General features: G+C 37.9%; 1 protein-coding gene across 1 annotated transcript; it reads left to right on the top strand.

Moving 5' to 3' along the window:
• The first annotated feature begins 798 nt into the window (after window positions 1–798).
• On the top strand, window positions 799–18,018 carry LOC135472366 (rab-like protein 2A). Its single transcript, XM_064751842.1, has 8 exons — window positions 799–899; window positions 4,233–4,262; window positions 5,328–5,407; window positions 7,745–7,824; window positions 10,959–11,070; window positions 12,227–12,324; window positions 13,651–13,734; window positions 15,786–18,018. Exons 1-8 carry the CDS (start codon window positions 799–801, stop codon window positions 15,876–15,878), a joined length of 678 nt encoding a protein of 225 aa, XP_064607912.1. The 3' UTR covers window positions 15,879–18,018.
• The last annotated feature ends 1,522 nt before the right edge of the window (window positions 18,019–19,540 follow it).

Raw genomic sequence — 19,540 nt, 5'->3', positions numbered from 1 at the left:
ATTATGGGTGTTGCAATGCTCTTTAAAAACTACCGTGTACTATAAAGTGGTACACACTGTTGTGGCAAAAATGCATATCCACATAATTTTGTGTGTACCAGCAGTGCACAAATTGTGTAATTAATGTAAAACATCCACAGTGACTTGTGTATATAATGTGTGTGCCGCTAATACATTTGTCATTGCGGATGTGCAAATTTGTACACATTCTTTTTTATTTTAATTTATTTATTTGATTTGTGTTTTACGCACGTACTCAAGAATATTTCACTTATACAACGGCATTATGGTGGGGGGAAATCGGGCAGAGCCCGGCGGAAACCCCACGACCATCCGCAGGTTGCTGCCAGACGTTCCCACGTACGGCCGGAGAGGAAGCCAGCATGTCCTGGACTTGAACTCACAGCGACCACTTTGGTGAGAGGCTATTGGGTCATTACGCTGCTCTAGCGCGCTAACCAACGGAGGCCACACGAGGCCCCATGAGAGTAAATGACTGAGTTAATTTTAAGAGGGGCATTAGCCTACATTCTTTAGCAATAAAACAAGCAAATATAAAAACGTGAATATGGCATCAACGTCAGATGGGACAACAGTGATCGCCTACTTACATCGCTGTAAGATGCTTCCAAGAGCATATAGCTCCCATGCACCGTTGTTACCGTAAAGCCTGCTGGCGCTAAAAATAGCATGGGAAAGCTCTTGCTGTGTTCGCGGATTTTCCTCGTCAGCCTCGTTCTCGGTCGTTTCCAAGTGCGTGCATCATATCCCATGATCCTTCCATTACATATTTCCGAAATGGCCGACCAACATCAGCCCGACTATGATAAAACGGGCGAAGACGGTGAAATTAAGGTGAAAGTGATATGCCTCGGAGACAGTGCAGTTGGCAAATCAAAGTTAGTATACTGTCAATTTGTTTACAATTAATGGAAAGGTATTTCTCGAGAATAACACCCGTGTCAGACATCCCTCCACTCCGAAGCCGGGAAATCCTGTCTAAGCTAGGATAACTTTAGCTCTGTAGGACCGTGATTACGTATACTATCGGACTGTGATTACGTATACTATCACATCCCTTACCTTGAATACCTCTGTACTTCCATTGCTGTTTAGGATCAGTCTCACCAGTAATTACATGTAGGGAACCCATAATCAACATTGATGAATACAAACATTTCTCACACAGTTAAAGCATAGATTGAACAAGATGTACAAAATTTACTAAATGCTAGTGTCATTAGTTATGGGTAGTAGTTATGTAGTGTGGACCGAATTGTCACTTTGCATCTGTAGTTAGCTATCTCACCGACAAAGCTTGCTGCATATGCGATATCCAAAACAACTTAATACATGGTCTGTCCACAAGCTAAGACATTTATGCAACTTTTCTGTTGTAACCGTTGGCACAGACCTTTATTGGATGTTTCCTCAGATAATTTCAGTCGAAATCGAAAGTAATCTGGCTTAAGCTACTCACTGCATGATGCCATGTTCACTCAATTGACCTATGTCACAACCTTATTTGAGCATTCCTATCTATAGAACTAACAACTTGACAGGCAAATGTGGACAATGGTGTTGTTTTGAAAGCTTATTCTGGAAAGAAGTAAATGTATAAAGTGTCAAAAGCTTTTAAAATGACAAGCTACCGGTATTGATGCCTTGACAGTGAGTTGATGTGCCATGACATGAAATTGTTTAATTTCAGGAAATTTTTTAACCTCGTCCACCTTATTGATAAAGAACCTGCTGTTAGATGCTCATAACAGGAACATTATTTCTGTTCTTCCACTCCCCAAAATGTTTAATGTGGGTAATAAGTAATTAAATAACAACAAAAAGAAAAGAACTTAATTGAGTCATATCAACATTTTCACACCCATGTGAAGTAGTGGGAAGACCATTGCCACTAAAAAAAAGGGGTACCAGTCACTGACTTCAGTTCCAACGAATATTAAACTGATGGCAACTGCAGCTGTTGAAAATAATCAGTGAAGTGTTTTGAACGGTGAAAAATTTGCCGAGGATTAAATGAAATTAATGATGTCACGAGAGGTTGTTGCATCATTCGAACAAGTGTTTTGCTCGTGCAGTAAAGGGAGTCTAACATGAGATTTATAGTCTTTGATGGTGTTCTCTTAATGTAATACCAAAAACGGTTTACGGTTATAGAATATGTAATTTGTTCCTGATGCAAACTACATCCTGCCTTTCAGGCCATTTTCCAGGAGCATCAGTTTATGTACAACATTCTGTTTTCCTGTATTTAACAGCCTTGAAATAGCGGGTAAAGATTGTGCTATTCCAATTACATTTTGATGAGCTGGCTGTGGACTGGTGCTGCAATTTGATGCTCCCTGGCATGTTGTGGGTGACATCAAGTTGCAGGGTGGGTTCACAGTGTGCAGCTATCAACATGAGGATGATGTTCACTGTATCATGTGGCTGCCACTATCCCTCTCCATTTCTGCGTCTGATGTATATCAATTTAGTGATAACTCTTCACTTCTGTAAAGTGTTACGATGCAATTGTTGTGTTATAGTGTTATAGCTTTATTGTGTTATAGTCCCTCAAGATGGAGAATTGCATATGTGGGATTTCTTCAAATAAAAGTGACAGCATTATATTAGAGTACTTACTGCTACGAAAATTCCCGCCCAAAAGCTTGCACTTCTGCCTTCTCATTGTTTAGCTCGCCTGTATAAAGTACAGGCCAAGCTTATGTCGCTGGCATCGACGTTCAGTAATAGAGAAAGTAATCTTAAACAAAATGTTAGGGGTGGTGTCTTAAAAAGTACTGCAGGGTTGAGCTCAGAGTTTGCACATATGTAGAGCACAAAAGCATGCTATTCCATCGTTGATTGAATGTGTGCATACTAAGTATCATAAGTTACTGAATTCCTGACTTAGTGTATTGTGTATAAGAATCAATGTTAAACAAAGGGTCAGGGGTGATTTCTCAAACAGTCCCAATCATTGATTGGGAGTGTACATATAAAGTATTGTAAATTACTGAATTCCTGACTTAGTGTATTGTGTATAAGAATCAGTGTCAAACAAAGTGTTAGGGGTGGTTTCTCCCGTATGTATTGAGCTCAGGGTTTGCACACAAGTAGAGCAGAATAGCACGAGAACGATGTTACATGGTTGTCCTGATTTAGCTACTTGCCTTAAGTGTAAAGATTATAACCTGTTTAACAGTATGTTATCAGGAGGACCTCTGAGAAATGTAATTATGACTTCAAATCCACCAAAAACAATAGATTTACTGCCCTAAATAATCTCCTTATGACAAAATCGATGCTTTCATGCAGATCATCTGGAAACTTGAAAAATCTCCAGTGTTCTTCGACAGCCTGTTTTTACAACCATATGCAGAACAGCAAACCATTTCGTGGAGAAATGTTGTGACTTGTGTGGCCTTTTTAACACTGAACTAAATGGTGAAGCTCTGACAGTTTGAAAACGTTGGACTTTATGATGTCATTTGGCAGAGACTACTGAGTGTTGGAAAAAATGCATGAACCCAGCCTCATTCATTATAGTGATTTTAATGCCATATTACTCAGATTACTGTGTTTTTTTGCAATATTTTGTTTATACTCAATTTAACAATATATACCGGGTGAGTGAATTGTATATTCATAATCAATAACCAATTTGGACACTAATCGTTTAAGAACCGTAAATTACCGACTTCCTGACTGAGTGTGTTCTTAGAATCACTGATAAACAAAATGTTAGGGTTGGTTTCTTAAAAAGTATTGCATGTGTAATGTAATGGCCTAAGGGTTTATTTGCATATAAAGCACTATGATAGGAGGGGGATGTACCATCGCTGATGCTCTGTGGGCATATTACTTACCCTGTACCATAAATTACGAAGTTCACAATTTCAGTTCTTTATGCATTGAGCTAAAGATGGTGTAAAGGAGTTTTAGTCTGGTATTGCAGCTCCTAGATGAAGCAATCCAGCTGTTGGCAAGCAAGGTACAAGACACCCTACTGTGAATAGATGATGCAAAATATTAAACGACACATTTGATCTTGTTTAGCAATGTACCTCTAATGGTTATGGCATTCGAATCAGAGTTTAATGTTGGCACCAGAGAGTAGCTGGTTTTCTAAAACTTCTGGAGATAACTTATGAAATAACTTCCTCATGAAAATTAAGATTTGTAAGTTATTATGATCATTTGACAAGTTGTTTTTCAAATTTTCATTACAGGCTTGTGGAACGATTCCTCATGGATGGATAGTATCCTTTACAAAGATATTGAGATAGTGAGACGGTTACATGCTGGATAAGTATACATGTGCAGGAAACCATGCAAGGGAGCTTAATTTTAGGTAAAAACATTTCTGAGAAGGAGGTTTTTATTGTTTGTATTGAATAGTGAGCCTATCTAAATTCCAGTTCACCTCACAATTTGCTACTCAGTTGGAATAAACAGCTGTAGATCTGGTATCTACAGCTGCTTGTCATCAATTAGCTGCTGTAATCCAGCTAACCAGGCAAGCAGTGTCACTTGGACAGTTGCCGTGCTGAGCTGACCAAAGAGATGGATTTAAAATATGGCATTCCTTTTTGTTACTTGGCATTGGTTCCTCTCTTGAACTGTTCTAGCCAAATAAACATGTTTGAAAGAAGAATGTGTAAAAAACCCCCCAGTTACATGTAATTTATTGCATATTAGGTCACACAGCCATGCATTATGTTGCACTGACCATGAATTGATCATTCTTGTATGAAATTACAGTGAATGACTATGGCTTAGCGCTATTTTGTCCACATTACAGCTACATTGTGGTGATAGTGTTTGAAATGTTAGAGGTACCATTACATATATAATAAAGGATATTGCACAATCTTTGAAGGTTTTATTGTCATGTTATTTCTGTAAGAGGTGGAAATCATTATTTTTAAACGATATAAGAATTTGTTGTTAAATATGGTTTTTCCTGTCAAACCTAGGCCATGTAACCTTTTGATATTCATGTGGGAAATTCTGTCCGTAGCTTGCCGACATGTTGGTGGTTTACAGTTACTAGTTGCAAGGTTTTTTTTAAATGAACTTTACCTGCCTTTGTATTGATTAGCAATGCTGACGTCTTTACTATGTTTACCTATGAATTTCTACAGGTTACATTTATCAATCCAGGTCCATACCTGTGTAACTATAAAAATGTAAATCTGAAATGTATATAGCTGTAACACTGTAAATCGTGTTTTTAATCTGTTCTACATGTGCTATTTCATTGTTTATGAACAATAAAGGCTGCTATATGTATATAGCTGAGCTGACTTACCTTAACTAACCAGTCAGCCACAACAGTTGTCCACATTTGCACTGACATTATTCAACTACAAAACAGAGGTGAATGAGAAGAAAGTTTCAGTAGGTATGTTGAATCAGCCAGTGTGTGTTTAAACAGTTCAGTACAAGTATATGTATGTTTCAACTCACCAATGCTGTCACTTAGGTCTCACTTGAGAGCCCTGCTCAAAGCAATAAAAAATGAACAGTTGGCAAATTTATTGAAGTATAAACAAAGTCTGGGGAAAAATTATTTACCTGATATGATTACCCGATTGAGGCAAATTTTCTTTTGGCAGATTTTGCGGCTGCTCCACTCACATAGAGCAGGGGAATAATCTTGAGTATTGGAAATACATGTTACCAATTAAAGAAGAAGACAGCACCTGGTTATTGTCTATTTTCAATGAAAGTGTTTTAAACCGACATTAAACAGTTCTTTTGGATTTTTTTTGAACCCAAGAAAAAGTTCAGTGAAACTTGATTTTGAGAGCACACTTATCAACATTGTTGAGGGAAGTGTGATGTCACCTTTACTCTGTTTAACGTTGGAGGTATTTTCGGAATTGTCGGCTGGGAAGCATACGGCTGGAAAAAGGTGTGGGTATTGGCGATGAAAGCTCAAGTAGCCCCTATTGCGTAAAATAAACAAACAAAATAACTGTTGGTACCGTAGGAGGACTACTATTTGTAAGGCTTTCCAGGTCAGTATCTGTGGATTCTTCGCAGGGACCTAGGTTGCAATGTACAGTAGAATGTACAACCACTGCTGAGTTAGCACACCGGCACCTAGGAGCCTCCGACCAATGCGGTCTCTCTGAATTCAAGCCCAGCTCACGCTGGCTTCCTCTCCAGCTGTAACCTGAGAATGAATGTGAGTTTCCCTGGGCTCTGGCTGGTTTCCTTCTACCATAATATTGGCTGCTATCATATAAGTGAAATAGTCTTCAGTACAGCGTAAGACACCAATCACATAAATAAATATATACATCTATTAGTCATATGGTAAGGAGCATGTACATCAAAAGGCAGGTTGGAAGTCATGCATTCAGTTTGATCAGTTTGATCAGTTTGACATTCTCATCAAAACTTTGCAGTGTACACGTAGCCATGCTCAATTACTAGTAAATGAGTGTTAGAGAGATTCAACTGCATGGTTACTTTTCCTGGGTCAACAAGTGTGTCAACCCCTCCCATTATATCCATAGTGCAGTGGTGCTGAATTATTAAGATCAGCTTTCAGAGAATGCACATCAGCTCCAAAACTGTGCTTGAATAATTTTACTGCTTTTACTATTTAAGAAAAAAATTAAATAGAAAAAAATCTCGCTGGTCTGCGAGAAACACAAATGAGCCACATTAAAATTCTTCAGTCATGTCAGTTTGTGATAAATGCGGAGAAAAAAATGATTACTTCAAAAGATTTACTTTTAGCCATTGTCGGATGAGATGTTGTTTTCTAGTTTGACATCCTGAAGGTTTATATTTCGCTAACTTTAATATTTACAATTTACAAACTGCTTGTTAAACACTAAAATGAACAATGTACACAACACATTTATTTGTATAGTTTGAACAGTGTAACTATACAAGTGAGGCCTAATGGGGAAATGCATGCGCTTTGGGATACACTGTCCGATATCATTTTATAAACTGTTGTTTAAATCAACTGGATTTACATTTGTGGTGGTCAGTAAATGGCATAAATCTGTACCACAACACTGTGTGAATAGCTCGATATACGCGATAGTGTTCACATAACTAAATGGTAATTATCGATTTCTCAATATCTTTTGAATATGTCTCGATTCACACCAGCTGTTAGTTCAGTTTTGTCATTTTGTTTTGTCTTTTATTCGGTGAAATCTCGTCGGAAAAGTGATGTATGATACTTTTTAGAAAGCTTGAGCATCCTGTTTTTTTCATGAAATATGTTTTAGCCAGGTGCTGTCTTCTCCTTTAAACAAATATTTTGTGAGGTATTGGAATTTACTAGTTCATACCTCATACATACTTATGTCGTTAATGTCTGAATCCAAATACTACTAGAAAAGCAATGTTAAGGTAAATGGGGCAGTATTATGATTCTGTAAATCTCAAATCCTCTCTGTGAACAAAAACTGAAAACACAACTTGTATTTTACACTGTGACTGGTTTATTCATTAAGTCAAGGGCCTCAGGAAGGTGCATATGTACCCGTCCATGGGTAAGCCAGTGAAGGTGAACAGAATAATGCAAGCTTTATAATGTTCAAAGCAAGCTCAGTCACACAAGCTTTGAATCTGAAAGTATCAAGCTTTAAAGCTAAGAAGGTTTTCTCTGCCCTGTTTATAACAATTTTGGTAATTTCATGTTGGTGTTCCTGGATGTGTAATCCTGATCTCATCCAGCTTTAATTGGTCACCATGATGATCATTTCAGATTTCTGGGACACAGCTGGTCAGGAAAGGTTCAGTAATATGCATCCATCATACTACCATCAAGCTCATGCTTGTATATTAGTAAGTATAGCTACTTGTATATGCCAAATCAACAACACATTTGATGGCATACGCTGTCCATGCGTTTGTTTGTTTAGAAGAAAGTTACCTCTTTCTGGTTTCTGTTGCCAGGTTCATGTGTGAAACTAAATGAACAATGCTCCCCCCCCCCCGCCCCCCCACCACACCAAGATCAAGATCATATGAAGTTTTCAGATTGATTTTGTAATGTTAAAAGATATGGTTTGGTTTTATTTCTTAATGTGCAGATTAGAATGTCCAATAACATATAACAGTACCAAAAATTTTGGAAGTAAAAATGGCTTCAAAGCATAGTTTTCTAAAGGCTCCAGCAGTCAGTCCAGAAATTAAGTAGTTTGCAGGGGTGTCATCAGCGAGGGTCCCTGTTTAAAAAGAAATCTTTGGGGGACGGGCTGAATGGGTGTAGATGTAGGAGCGCGGAGGGGACGCTAAGCTGGCCCGAAGAACCATCGCAGTGTCTGAGTACATGTCAACTTGCCCACACTGTGTATACGTGTATAGCGGGCTAACAAGCAGTTGACAGAGACCAACCTAAATTTACACACCAAGGAAGACATGTCATTCAACATACCATGGTATCAGTTGGAACTAAAAATCTATGACCATTTAATGGAGGAATTTGACAGTGACAGCTGAGCACATTTGGATCTGGTAATTTGGGGAAAACTTGGATCGCTTTGTTTTCCGAAGTCCATTCTTGTCCAATTGTCACATCACATGGAAATCGAAACAAGATGATGCTGTAAATCATCCCAGCCCGTTTGGAACAATTAACACTGGTGCAAGAAACCATCTGTGAATGTAGGGAGATATTTATGAATGAGTGAGTAGTTTGCTTGAGGAAATCTCAGTGCTAAAACAAAATGATGCCGAATGATTAGTCAAATATGCTTGGGCTTGTCACTGTAGCGACCACAATTCACCGAGTTCTGAGCAGGATCAACGATAACGTAATTTCTGAGAAAGTCAGACCAATTATGGAAAATACACATAATGTAGAGGGGTAACTAACAGGTATAAAAATACGTTAAACATGAAAATTTTGAAACAAAAATTTTTGGGCATAATTTTCATCATTTGGCATAGAAACATGCTAAACCCGAAGGCAAGATAGGAACAGAGGATGGAGCAGATGCAGGCGCAGACAGGCGTGCAACTCCTCTGGCAGGGCAGAATCTTACAATGAAGTTTGGAGTTTGCCTTGTTTCTTAGAAGCGGCAACGTGTCTGGATAAACTTTCAGGCTGGCATTGGAGAAAGAGTATTTGGTCCACCATGTCCGCATCCATAGCACCTCAAGAAAGGTGTGCTTCGCCACTGGTACCAGGAGAAGTTTTTCAGTCCAACAGATTAAGCTGCATTGACCCCCAAGGCTTGCTGAATGGTGCCCCCAAGGCTTGCTGAAAAAGCCCTAACACCAGGGCGGGGAACTGTTGATGGCTGCTGAGACATCACACATTATGACCACATGGACCAAACAAAACGAGACAAGAAGAAGAAAATAACAGTCTGACTGGCTTGAGCTATGCCAGAGTAGAAGTTTTGTTGTTAAATGCCTCAGATGGTCAAAATAGCGGCTTTTAAACCTTACAAGACCATTAAAAGAGGATGCTGAGGTATTCTGGACCATGTGATTGAGTCTCGCTCCAGCGTTACTCACCATGGTAAAGGCCCTGGTGCAGCATATAAACAGTTTGCAATCAGCCAAAATGCAGTTGTTATGGATACTTAGATATGAATGGAAAAAATGACTGGATTAGCTATAATGAAAATGATTGTCACTAAAGCGAAACTATCAATGTATAGATCATGACAAAACACTTTCAAATGACACAAGGAGAGGCTACGTAAAATATAAACCAATCGTGCAAGTGCTGAATTAAGCATTTTGACATGTGGCAAAATTCCCGTGTTGTTGCTGTTGTGAAACTTACTCTGACTAAACAAAATGGGAAGGTAAATATGGGTAAAATTTCACCAAATTGATACCAAATAGTACAGATTGGTTGTAAGCATGGAGACTATGGTTCACTTTTGGGCGGTCATTATGCCTGGTATGGAAGAAGTTGGGTTTTTTTTTTCGTTGGAATATTTGAGATTTCGTTGAGGACACTCTGGGTGTATGCAAGTTATGTGAATACTAATAAAAACATGCATCCACTTTGACCAGTGAAAATTTGTACACGTTTGCCAAGGTGATCTCAATGTGCAGAGAGGTCATTGTCATGTATGGCTTACATCTTTTATTCACTCCTATCAGAAAAGCCTGGGGTCTTTTCAGAGAGCAAAGAATTGATTGATTAGAATGGTGTGTCATGGAGAAAGTGTTAAACAGATTTGTTCTGAAACAGATGTTAAAAAACGTGTGACTGTTTTTATTATGCCTCATTTTTTAGTGTAACTGAATAAAAACTGTAAATGCCACAGAGTTGAATCGCTTGAATTTCTTCTCCAGAATGGCTGATTTGCTTGAGCTGAAATTTAATATGCAGATAGAGCACACTTCGGGCAGAAATTTAATATGCAGATAGAGCACACTTCGGGCAGAAATTTAATATGCAGATAGAGCACACTTCGGGCAGAAATTTAATATGCAGATAGAGCACACTTCGGGCAGAAATTTAATATCAGATAGAGCACACTTCGGGCAGTAATTTAATATGCAGATAGAGCACACTTCGGGCAGTAATTTAATATGCAGATAGAGCACACTTCGGGCAGTATGTTTGAAAAACTGTAGAAGCTCGCTATTTTGTATATTTGTCACTTATGTGACACATCAGCTTTGACTTCTGTGCAACCCCAGGCTATTTACACTCTCTTATTTACCTACAAAGCTTTTTCAGTCTTTGATATGCTTCATGTATGGGACCTTGCTTAAAATTGTCAGTTAGAAATATTGCAATGTACAGACACAGCCCTATGCTGAGGTAGATGCTGCTAACTGCATGTGAAGACACCTTGGAAGATATAAAACGAAGACAATGTTCTTTGTATGTACATGCACACGGTATGTCCATTCTCATGAATTAGCTAGCATATGTGTTCACCTCATGTAAGGTGTTTATGGTGAATTAAACAGTGGATAAATTTCTATTTGTTTCTGGTTTACAGGTTTTTGATAGTAGTCGAAAAGTTACATATAAAAATCTACCAAATTGGTTGAAGGAGTTAAGAGAATACCGTCCTGAAATACCATGTCTGTGTGCTGCCAACAAAATAGATGGTGAGTATTCAAAGCATAAGAGTATGGTGTCTGCTTGTGTGCTGTCAACAAAATACATGGTGAGTATAAGCATGAGTACTCTGTGTGTGTGTGCCGTCAACAAAATAGATGGTGACTGTAAGCATGAGTACTGTGTGTGTGCGTGCTGTCAACAAAATAGATGGTGACTGTAAGCATGAGTACTGTGTGTGTGTGTGCTGTCAACAAAATAAATGATGAGTATAAGCACGAGTACTGTGTGTGTGTGTGCTGTCAACAAAATAGATGATGAGTATAGATGGTGACTATAAGCATGAGTACTGTGTGCTGTCAAGAAGAGAGATGGTGACTGTAAGGATGATTACTGTGTGCTGTCAACAAAATAGATGGTGACTATAAGCCTGAGTACTGTGTGCTGTCAACAAAATAGTGACAATAAGCATGAGTACTGTGTGCTGTCAACAAAAGAGATGGTGAGTATAAGCATGAGTACTGTGTGCTGTCAACAAAATAGACGGTGACTATAATCATGAGTACTGTGTGTGTGTGCTATCAACAAAATAGATGGTGACTATAAGTACTTTGTTCGAGTGGTGAAAATAAGCATGGTATTATGTCTGCTGCCAAAGAAATGCATGTAGATAATAAGTTACTGTTAAAACACGAGTACTGTGTCTGCTGCCAAAGAAATAGAAGGTGAGCATGAGTACTGTTTGTGTGTGTTGTCAACCGAAATACATGGGTAGGTTAACCTTTAGTGTGGAGGTTAATTAATCTGCAAATGTAAAGTAATGTAAACATGTTTAAAAGTTTTGGCACAATTTATTTGATTTTTATGGGATGTTGAATTACTTTGGTTTTGGCAATCAAATTGTTACAGGAGAAAGTGATATCTCTATTGTTTTGACCATGACTTAAACTATTTTCTGGGAGAAGGTTGTGGCTGTTAAAGACACTCGTTGGCGAGTGAAAATCTGGACATTTTCTGGGCGGGAAGGTCTGCCAGTTACATGCCAAAGGCAGTTTGGACTGTCTTAATTTGTTTCTGGTGGTGAAATTGGCAGATATTGTGAGTGAATTCAGTTTGTTTTTACCAGTAAATAATTGTGCATGTTCAGTTTTACAACAATGAGGGTGTAAACCCCAATCATTCCTTCATCTGTTTTTCTATTTTCAGTTGATTACAGTGTTACTAAGAAAAGTTTCCATTTCGCTAAAAAATACAATATGCCATTTTACTTTGTGTCTGCATCAGATGGAACAAATGTAGTCAAGGTGAGTGAAATGATATAGGGTGAGTAATAAAATAGTTTGGAATGGAAAACACATCTAAATGCATAATACTGTGCAGTCTGTGGCATGGTCAAAACTGACCGCTGTTAATGGTATGGGATTAGTGCAATACCACACAGTAACACAGTCACCGGGGTTTATCAACCCATCACCTGCTAAGTGTTGTGTGAAGTGCATTATATCAGTCTGACCTTTCCAACTCCTCCACTAGGGTCAAATAGTGTGTTTTGACATCCCATAACTGGCTTTGAACATGACAAAAATAAATACCATGATAGAATTTGATATTTCATTACATTGAAGGCCAATTGCCTCTGATTCTTACATATTGTGCCAAAGAGATTATGTTGTTGTACAGTGTTCATCCCTTCAAAAGTCTAAGCCCTTCAGATAAAGCTTTCAGATTTGGTATTTCAAGTTTGTATTGCTGTAATCAAATTTTGGATTTCTATAGCAGAGGAATGGAAATAGCAAGTCACACCGATGTGATTTGTATTTAGGTCAAAGGCTTTCTGGTATGGATTTTGTGTTCGATTGCAGGTTCATATTGAGCTGAACTTAGCTGTTGTAATCATACTGTTTCACACAGGGCCTGACAGTTTTGGAATCCCAGATTTCTGGTGTCTATAGAAACTGACTGAAAGTAACAAGTTAAAACTCCCAAGTTTTGCTTATATAAAGCTGTTAAAATCAATGAAATTGTGTGTGTCAGACTCACTTCTTATTCTTAAATTGTTTTACCTGGTTCAGCCCCATTTTCATCCAGTGAGCACCAACTGCTCTGATTCATGGGTCGCCAATCCATTTATTCCCCCCCCCCCCCACCCCCATGTTCATTATAACAACAATTGTTCAATACATTGATATACACAACAGAAAACAAGTGTGTTATTTTAACATCTGTGTGATTAAGACTTTCGCACGTGCATGACTGGGTCCTACAGCAACGTGCAGATGGTCGTGGGTTTCCCCCGGGCTGTGCCTGGTTTTCACCCACCATAACGCTGGCTGCCGTCGTAAAAGCGAAATATTCTTGAGTACAGCGTAAAACACCAATCAAATAAATAAATGAATAAACCTGCATGACTGATCAGAATGAGTAAGTGAATGCTCACTGTACTTCACTGGATTGTTATTTCACAGTTCTGAGAACTCTGTTGGTCTTTCCTTAGTACCAAAAGTAATTTAGTTTTATGACCTGTTTTTTTTTTTTTGGACCAACTTGTATGTGAAATACAGTAATATATTTACTATTTAGTAACGTGTCATTCTTGACATTTGCTGATGGATGCTGTTTGTGATTGACAGCTATTTCGGGATGCCATCAAGGCTGCGGTGATATACAAAGAAAACCCAACAGATTTCATGGATGAGATTATGAGAGAGCTGGAGGTAAGGGGAGAACTGCTACATTGGGTTATATGATCATGACTTTAACAAGGCAGTCACTGACAAGTAGGTTTAGTTAAGTGACTGAAAGATATGTAAACTCAATAACATGGGCACAGGTAGGTGCTGATAGCACATGTTTTGTAAAAATTTATATGCTTTATTCCCAAACAGAATTTGTGATTCACGTTGGCTGCATTTATGCCCTTCGATCCTTACTTGAACTATCGTGTAAAAATTTAGCTAATCAGTATTAGCTGTGTTTATGTGAGTAAGTCTGTATAAGTAGTAATGGCCTGTTATGCAGAATGACCAGTAAAACTCAGTGATGTGCCAATCATTGTGTCTGATAGAACTAAGGACAGCCAATCAGAACACTAGACATGCAACTCCAGAACACCAGCCATTTTACACAGAGTGTAGTCATCATTTAAAGAAAATGAAAATGTTATTTTCAGACTGGACAGTGGTAATCAGAGGTTTGACTTAAAAGGGATTTTATTTGTTACATGTTGGCATTAAAGCAAAATTATATCTATAGAAAGTTGCAGTAGTTTTGGAATTTAATTTCTTTCAGATTTAAGGTGAATTTAAAGCCTAGCTCATACATTTGGAGGTATTATCCCCGGGTGTAACACTCAAATATGGGGCCAATAACAAGTGATATAAGTTGCTAATTTTTATTGTTATTGTCACCAGAATTGTTTATTTTTTTTGAGAAATTTGACATTTAGGAAGCTTCGGTATGTTTGAGGTAAGGTCTTGAAGTTGTGCACCTTCGAGTTAACTTTTGGAAACTTTTGATCTTGTGACTTGATGGCCATGTTGGATTTTGTCTGAAAAGAATAAAATCTTCTCCAGAACAGCTGAGGCGGTAGAGCTGGAACTAAAACTGTAGTTGAACAAGGCCGTGGCATGTTCTTTTCTCGAGGCATGTTTTCTGATGCAGTATTGGATGCTGATTTGGAATATGCAATTTTTGCTAAACCAGAATGATATCTACAAAAGTTGAGTTTGGTACATGTATTTCTCCTTAAGAAAAGAAGCTATAGACACAGTCTTAAGGCCTAACATCATCTCAAGGCAAGGGGACAAATTTTACATAAAGGGAAGTGACATCTGTAAACTGAAAGTGGGATATGTCCAAAAAAATCACATTTGTGTGCATTTTTCAAAATTAGAAAACTAAAACAGCAAGGCAGAAATGTGTGAAACTTACAGTAGATAGTAGACCTTGGGGTGAATTTTGGCCAGTAAGAATTTGGGTGTCTTCAGTCAAATGACCTGATGGCCATTTTGAGTTGACATGAAAATATTTGAGTGTCATTTTCTCCAGAAATCCATGTCCAGTGACATGAAATTTAGTGACATGAAGTTCACATATGTGCAAATTAGATTTTATCTCACACAGCAGAACTAATGTTGCATGAAATCTAAAAATTTGAATTTGAAGATTCTGAACATGTTACATGAGATACTAGTAGTTTGACATTGTGATCACAAATATGGCCTTACGTTTTTCAAGCGAATTTTATACTTCTGTTGCAAATTGCGATCAAAGCGCAATTCCGCCATATTTGCCAGTCATGTGACAAAAAACTGTTACAGCCTGAAAGCTGAAAATCATTGTGTAAAGAGGGGCTATGTATGTATGTAATGTTGAAAGTTGTTGAATTGTGTTAAAAAACACAGGGCTTGCAGTTCTTCAAAAATTGTCCAAAGGGTAGTTTACTGCATTTGTCACATTTCCATTATGTACATGGTGTAGTGTACATACAATGTATTGATGGTTGGGAAGAATGTACGCTTTCTAATTACAGTGTTTATATCCCAGTGCATAAAGACGCAATTCAATTAACCGAAAGTGACACCACATAGGCTGAAATACTGGCTTGAATCCTGGCACCGCTGGTTTAGCAGCTGTATATATATTTTTTTAAAAAGCTGTTCAAAACTGTGTATTTAATTTAGTACATACCACATTTGTGGAGAGATGAATGGCATGTGTTGTCAGGTGAATTAATATGATTTCTGTGTTCTTTTATGTTGAACAGAACTTTGACCTTGACACGGGTAACGCAGATGGATTGTCTGATGGGGAACAAGAAGGACAGAGTACTAAAGGCACAGCAGGCCTGGCCAGCTGAGATTTACAGTACTTCTAGTAGTTCACAACATCATCGCCAGCTCTGGTGCACTACAGTCGAGACGTTATTGTATAGCTGACAGGCAAGACAACAACTAGCACCTGTCAGGGGTGTAACCGGTCCTGTGAGGGGTGTAACAGCTCCTGTGAGGGGTGTAACCGCTTATCAGGATAGAAATCAGGTTGATCTCGTCTTATCGACATTTAAATCAGTTTTGTGATATGGATGTAGTGACTTTTTCGTTTTTATTCACAGTTTAATTGACCCAACACATATAATTAGCATTTCAAACTGTGATGCAAAAGATATTCTTGTTTGGATAAGGCATACATGCACACAGAGTGAATGTCTGAAGAATTACACGTTTGTGTCATAAACAGATTTCTCTTATTGGGCTCCGCCAGCACTGTACAAAGGGAAGCAAATCTTGTAACTGATAAAACAGCCGTGCCCTCTACCTACTTAAATAACAATACCACTGACCTCAATACCAACACCAGTAATCATGAATAATAAAGCTGACATTGTTTTTCAAATAGATAGAGGGCACTGCTGTTTTATCAGTTACAAGATTTGCTTGCCTTTGTAGAAGGCTGACGAATCCCACTGTCAAGACAAATTGATGCTAGCAATTCACTATTATCCATGTTAGTAGATTTTGAGATAGGTCTCCAGAAAAGATCATTTTTCATTGTTCGTCCATGTTTTCTTTTGTCTCCGTCAACTTTGGCTTGAGGATATTCTCATTATCAGGCCTGGCATTGGACTCTACCTTAACACATATATGATGTGTTAAAATGTATCTCCTGTTTTGACCAAGATAAAACCAGGTTACTTAGATATTGACAGGTTGATTCTTTGTCTAGTCCCTACCATGAACATAGTTTTCCACAGCAGACAGCTTTTATTCCAACACATTGCTAAATTCATGAGGCATTTGTGCAATGTTTTTTCAGTCTGTTGAGTCAGTTTCTAGATTAAATGGATCTTGATCCCTGGAATACCTTGTATAAAAGCCCATAATTGTGCAAAAGTGTGCTTATGGTGAGAAAAAAAAAAAGAAATGTTATGCCATTCACAAAATCAGAAGGGGGACGCATCATTGTTGCATAAATTACTTCCTTATCCAAATTAATTCTTCTTCATCTGTGATTTGTGCAGATACCAAAGCCCCACTGTAGGCTACTAGTAATTCCATATACATCATTAATATTTCATCACAAACTTTATGTTACATGCTAATATTACTGTCATTGACAACAGGGCTGTATTTCTTAATTCAAGAGGCAAGTCCTAAAATGACACTCTTGTCATCCTTAGAGACCTGTCTGTCATACAACTCCAGCAAGGACATAATCAGTTAAACACTGCGATATAATTCGTACACGAAATTCATGGCATTGATCATACACCATTACAGGTGCATTTGTGAATGTGTTATTTAATTGTTCATAGCGATAATAACGATAGTATATAATGATTTCACTTTCAGTAACTTGTACAGGTCGCCTACCAGTTGGCCTTCTGTCATTTACCCACAAATAACACACAAGAACCTTCTTGAGAATGGTGTTTAACACCAGACAAGTAATGCAATGTAATGACGTCTTAGTGTGTAAATGGAAGATGATTCCTTGTTGGTACATGGTGCCATTTTTAAGTCATTAATAGAGAGAATCAGGTTGTCAGTATTTATGTACAGTAAGTCAATACTGGCAAAAAATTGTGATTTGAAGTTTTTTATAAACTTTAGTACTTCACTTGACTGAACTTTAGGAGATATTCACTGTCCACTACTGTGTACCCATATTTCAGTGTTGAAAAAATTTCTCATCTTGAAATGTTGGTAGATTCCATAGGGAAGTACTGTCTTCTAATTATTTATATTGTGAGAATACATTCTGCCCATGTTTCTTTGGAAACTAGTGTTATCTTCCTCGGACCTGTGACTCAGTAAATTGATAAGCAATTTGATATGTACTTGTATTAAAATGAGTGAACATCTTTGAAGACCTTTTGTAAATCAGTTTTGCTGGTTGTTCATGTTATGTCTAGTTTCTGGGGAGCTGTAGTGCACGACTAAGTAAGATACAGCAAGAAACAGTCAGTTTATAATTACCTTCATGACATACGTATTGGGACAGAGAGTAGTGTTTGGTGCGAGAGAAAAAAAGGCAATTTTTCAAGAGTTCTGATTATGTTTTTTGTGGTCGGGGTTTGTAAGACATAGCATACATATACATTTAGATGACAGATTGGCTCTGGGTGGCCAGTCACTGTCTTTAAATTCCAAGTACTCATTCCTCTAGAAAAGATCTTCACATGAAGACCTGCTGGGCAGGACCAATCAAACTGTTGAATACACTGATTGACAAGTCCGACAAGTCTCACACAGGAAATATCAGAATGAAATGAACACAATCAAACACCTGAAAGACCTCTAAATGTGTAAATGAATCATTGTGGCATTCCTTGGCAGATTATAACAGTAACGCGCGAGAGTAAAAGGGCGTAGTATTATCTGTAAGAGCAAATCAGTCGTCTTAGCCAGCTAAAGTTTATTACACATCTGATTTTTAAGCGGCAGAGTGAACTTTATCCTGTATGTAAAACTCACTCGTTTTTAAATGGCAGCTGCATAAAAGTAGTAACAGAAATATTAAGCTGGATTAGCAGGTTAACTGTATTTTTTTGGAACTGAATTGTTTCAGGTTAAAAGCATTATCAGGCATCACTGCCCTCTATACACTGTACTATGTTCTGTCATAGCACTGTAGAGAAATGTTTTCATGTGTATCCAAGAGATGAGAAAATGTACATGGGCCAAAATTGCTAGAATGTTGTCAAGTTGCATGTAACTCTAGTCTTACGCATTATTTTCTCGTGCGTATTTGATGTGTTTTTTGTCATCAGATGTTTCTTGTGGTAGAAACAACACATCAGTGAAAATATTATTTGATCTCAAAAGTTGCTGTATAAGCAGTCTCAAATAAGCAGGGTGAGTACATTTATTTGTTGAGAAAGTGCAAAACTCAGTTTGACGTAGCAGTAGTGTTTTCCATGTTGTATTATTACAACCTATCCTACATACCACATGACCAGGAGTTCCCGTTACAGAGTACTTATCTTGTATGGTAATGCATGAACGACCAATTCCAATTCCAACTACAGCATTATATACTGCTTTAGACAGATAGTTGCTGATAGTTGTGTGTGAGTTTCAAGGATATGAAACGTCGAGGCATCACCACGAAATTTTTGTAAAAGGGTACGGCAAGAGGGTTGAAACGTTGTGGAACTTTTGACATATATACGTGGTGATGCCTCAACCTCTTAATTATGAACTAAAACTTCTTTTTGGAAAAAGTGAAAATGTATTGATTACAGAAGTTGGCTGAAACATGCAAGAGGTTGTAAATTTTATATAATGAAATTATGGTATTTCAGAGAACTAAACAGATGAAATTGAATCCTGCTCTCTTTTTTTTTGTACGGACTCGTGTGATTTAATAGTTAACTCATCTCTTTGGAAAAGCCACCAACTACGGGCATCGTCTAGTGGGTGGGGGCACATTGAACCAGACATGTTTCAGGCACTTCTCTTAACTGATGTGAGCTGTGTTGCTGGTAAATACGCCACAGCTCTTTGTTTGACGTGAACC

This window comes from Liolophura sinensis, chromosome 1, assembly GCF_032854445.1.
Source record: "Liolophura sinensis isolate JHLJ2023 chromosome 1, CUHK_Ljap_v2, whole genome shotgun sequence".
Classification (NCBI taxonomy): domain Eukaryota; kingdom Metazoa; phylum Mollusca; class Polyplacophora; order Chitonida; family Chitonidae; genus Liolophura; species Liolophura sinensis.
Note: the sequence above shows the minus strand (reverse complement) of the source record. Positions and strands in the feature narration are given on the sequence as shown.

Coding starts and splice junctions, on each gene's coding strand:
- LOC135472366 (XM_064751842.1), top strand. CDS start 799: ATGGCCGACCAACATCAGCCCGACTATGATAAAACGGGCGAAGACGGT. Junction 900..4,232: donor AGTGCAGTTGGCAAATCAAA/GTTAGTATACTG, acceptor TTTTCATTACAG/GCTTGTGGAACGATTCCTCA. Junction 11,071..12,226: donor TGCTGCCAACAAAATAGATG/GTGAGTATTCAA, acceptor TTCTATTTTCAG/TTGATTACAGTGTTACTAAG.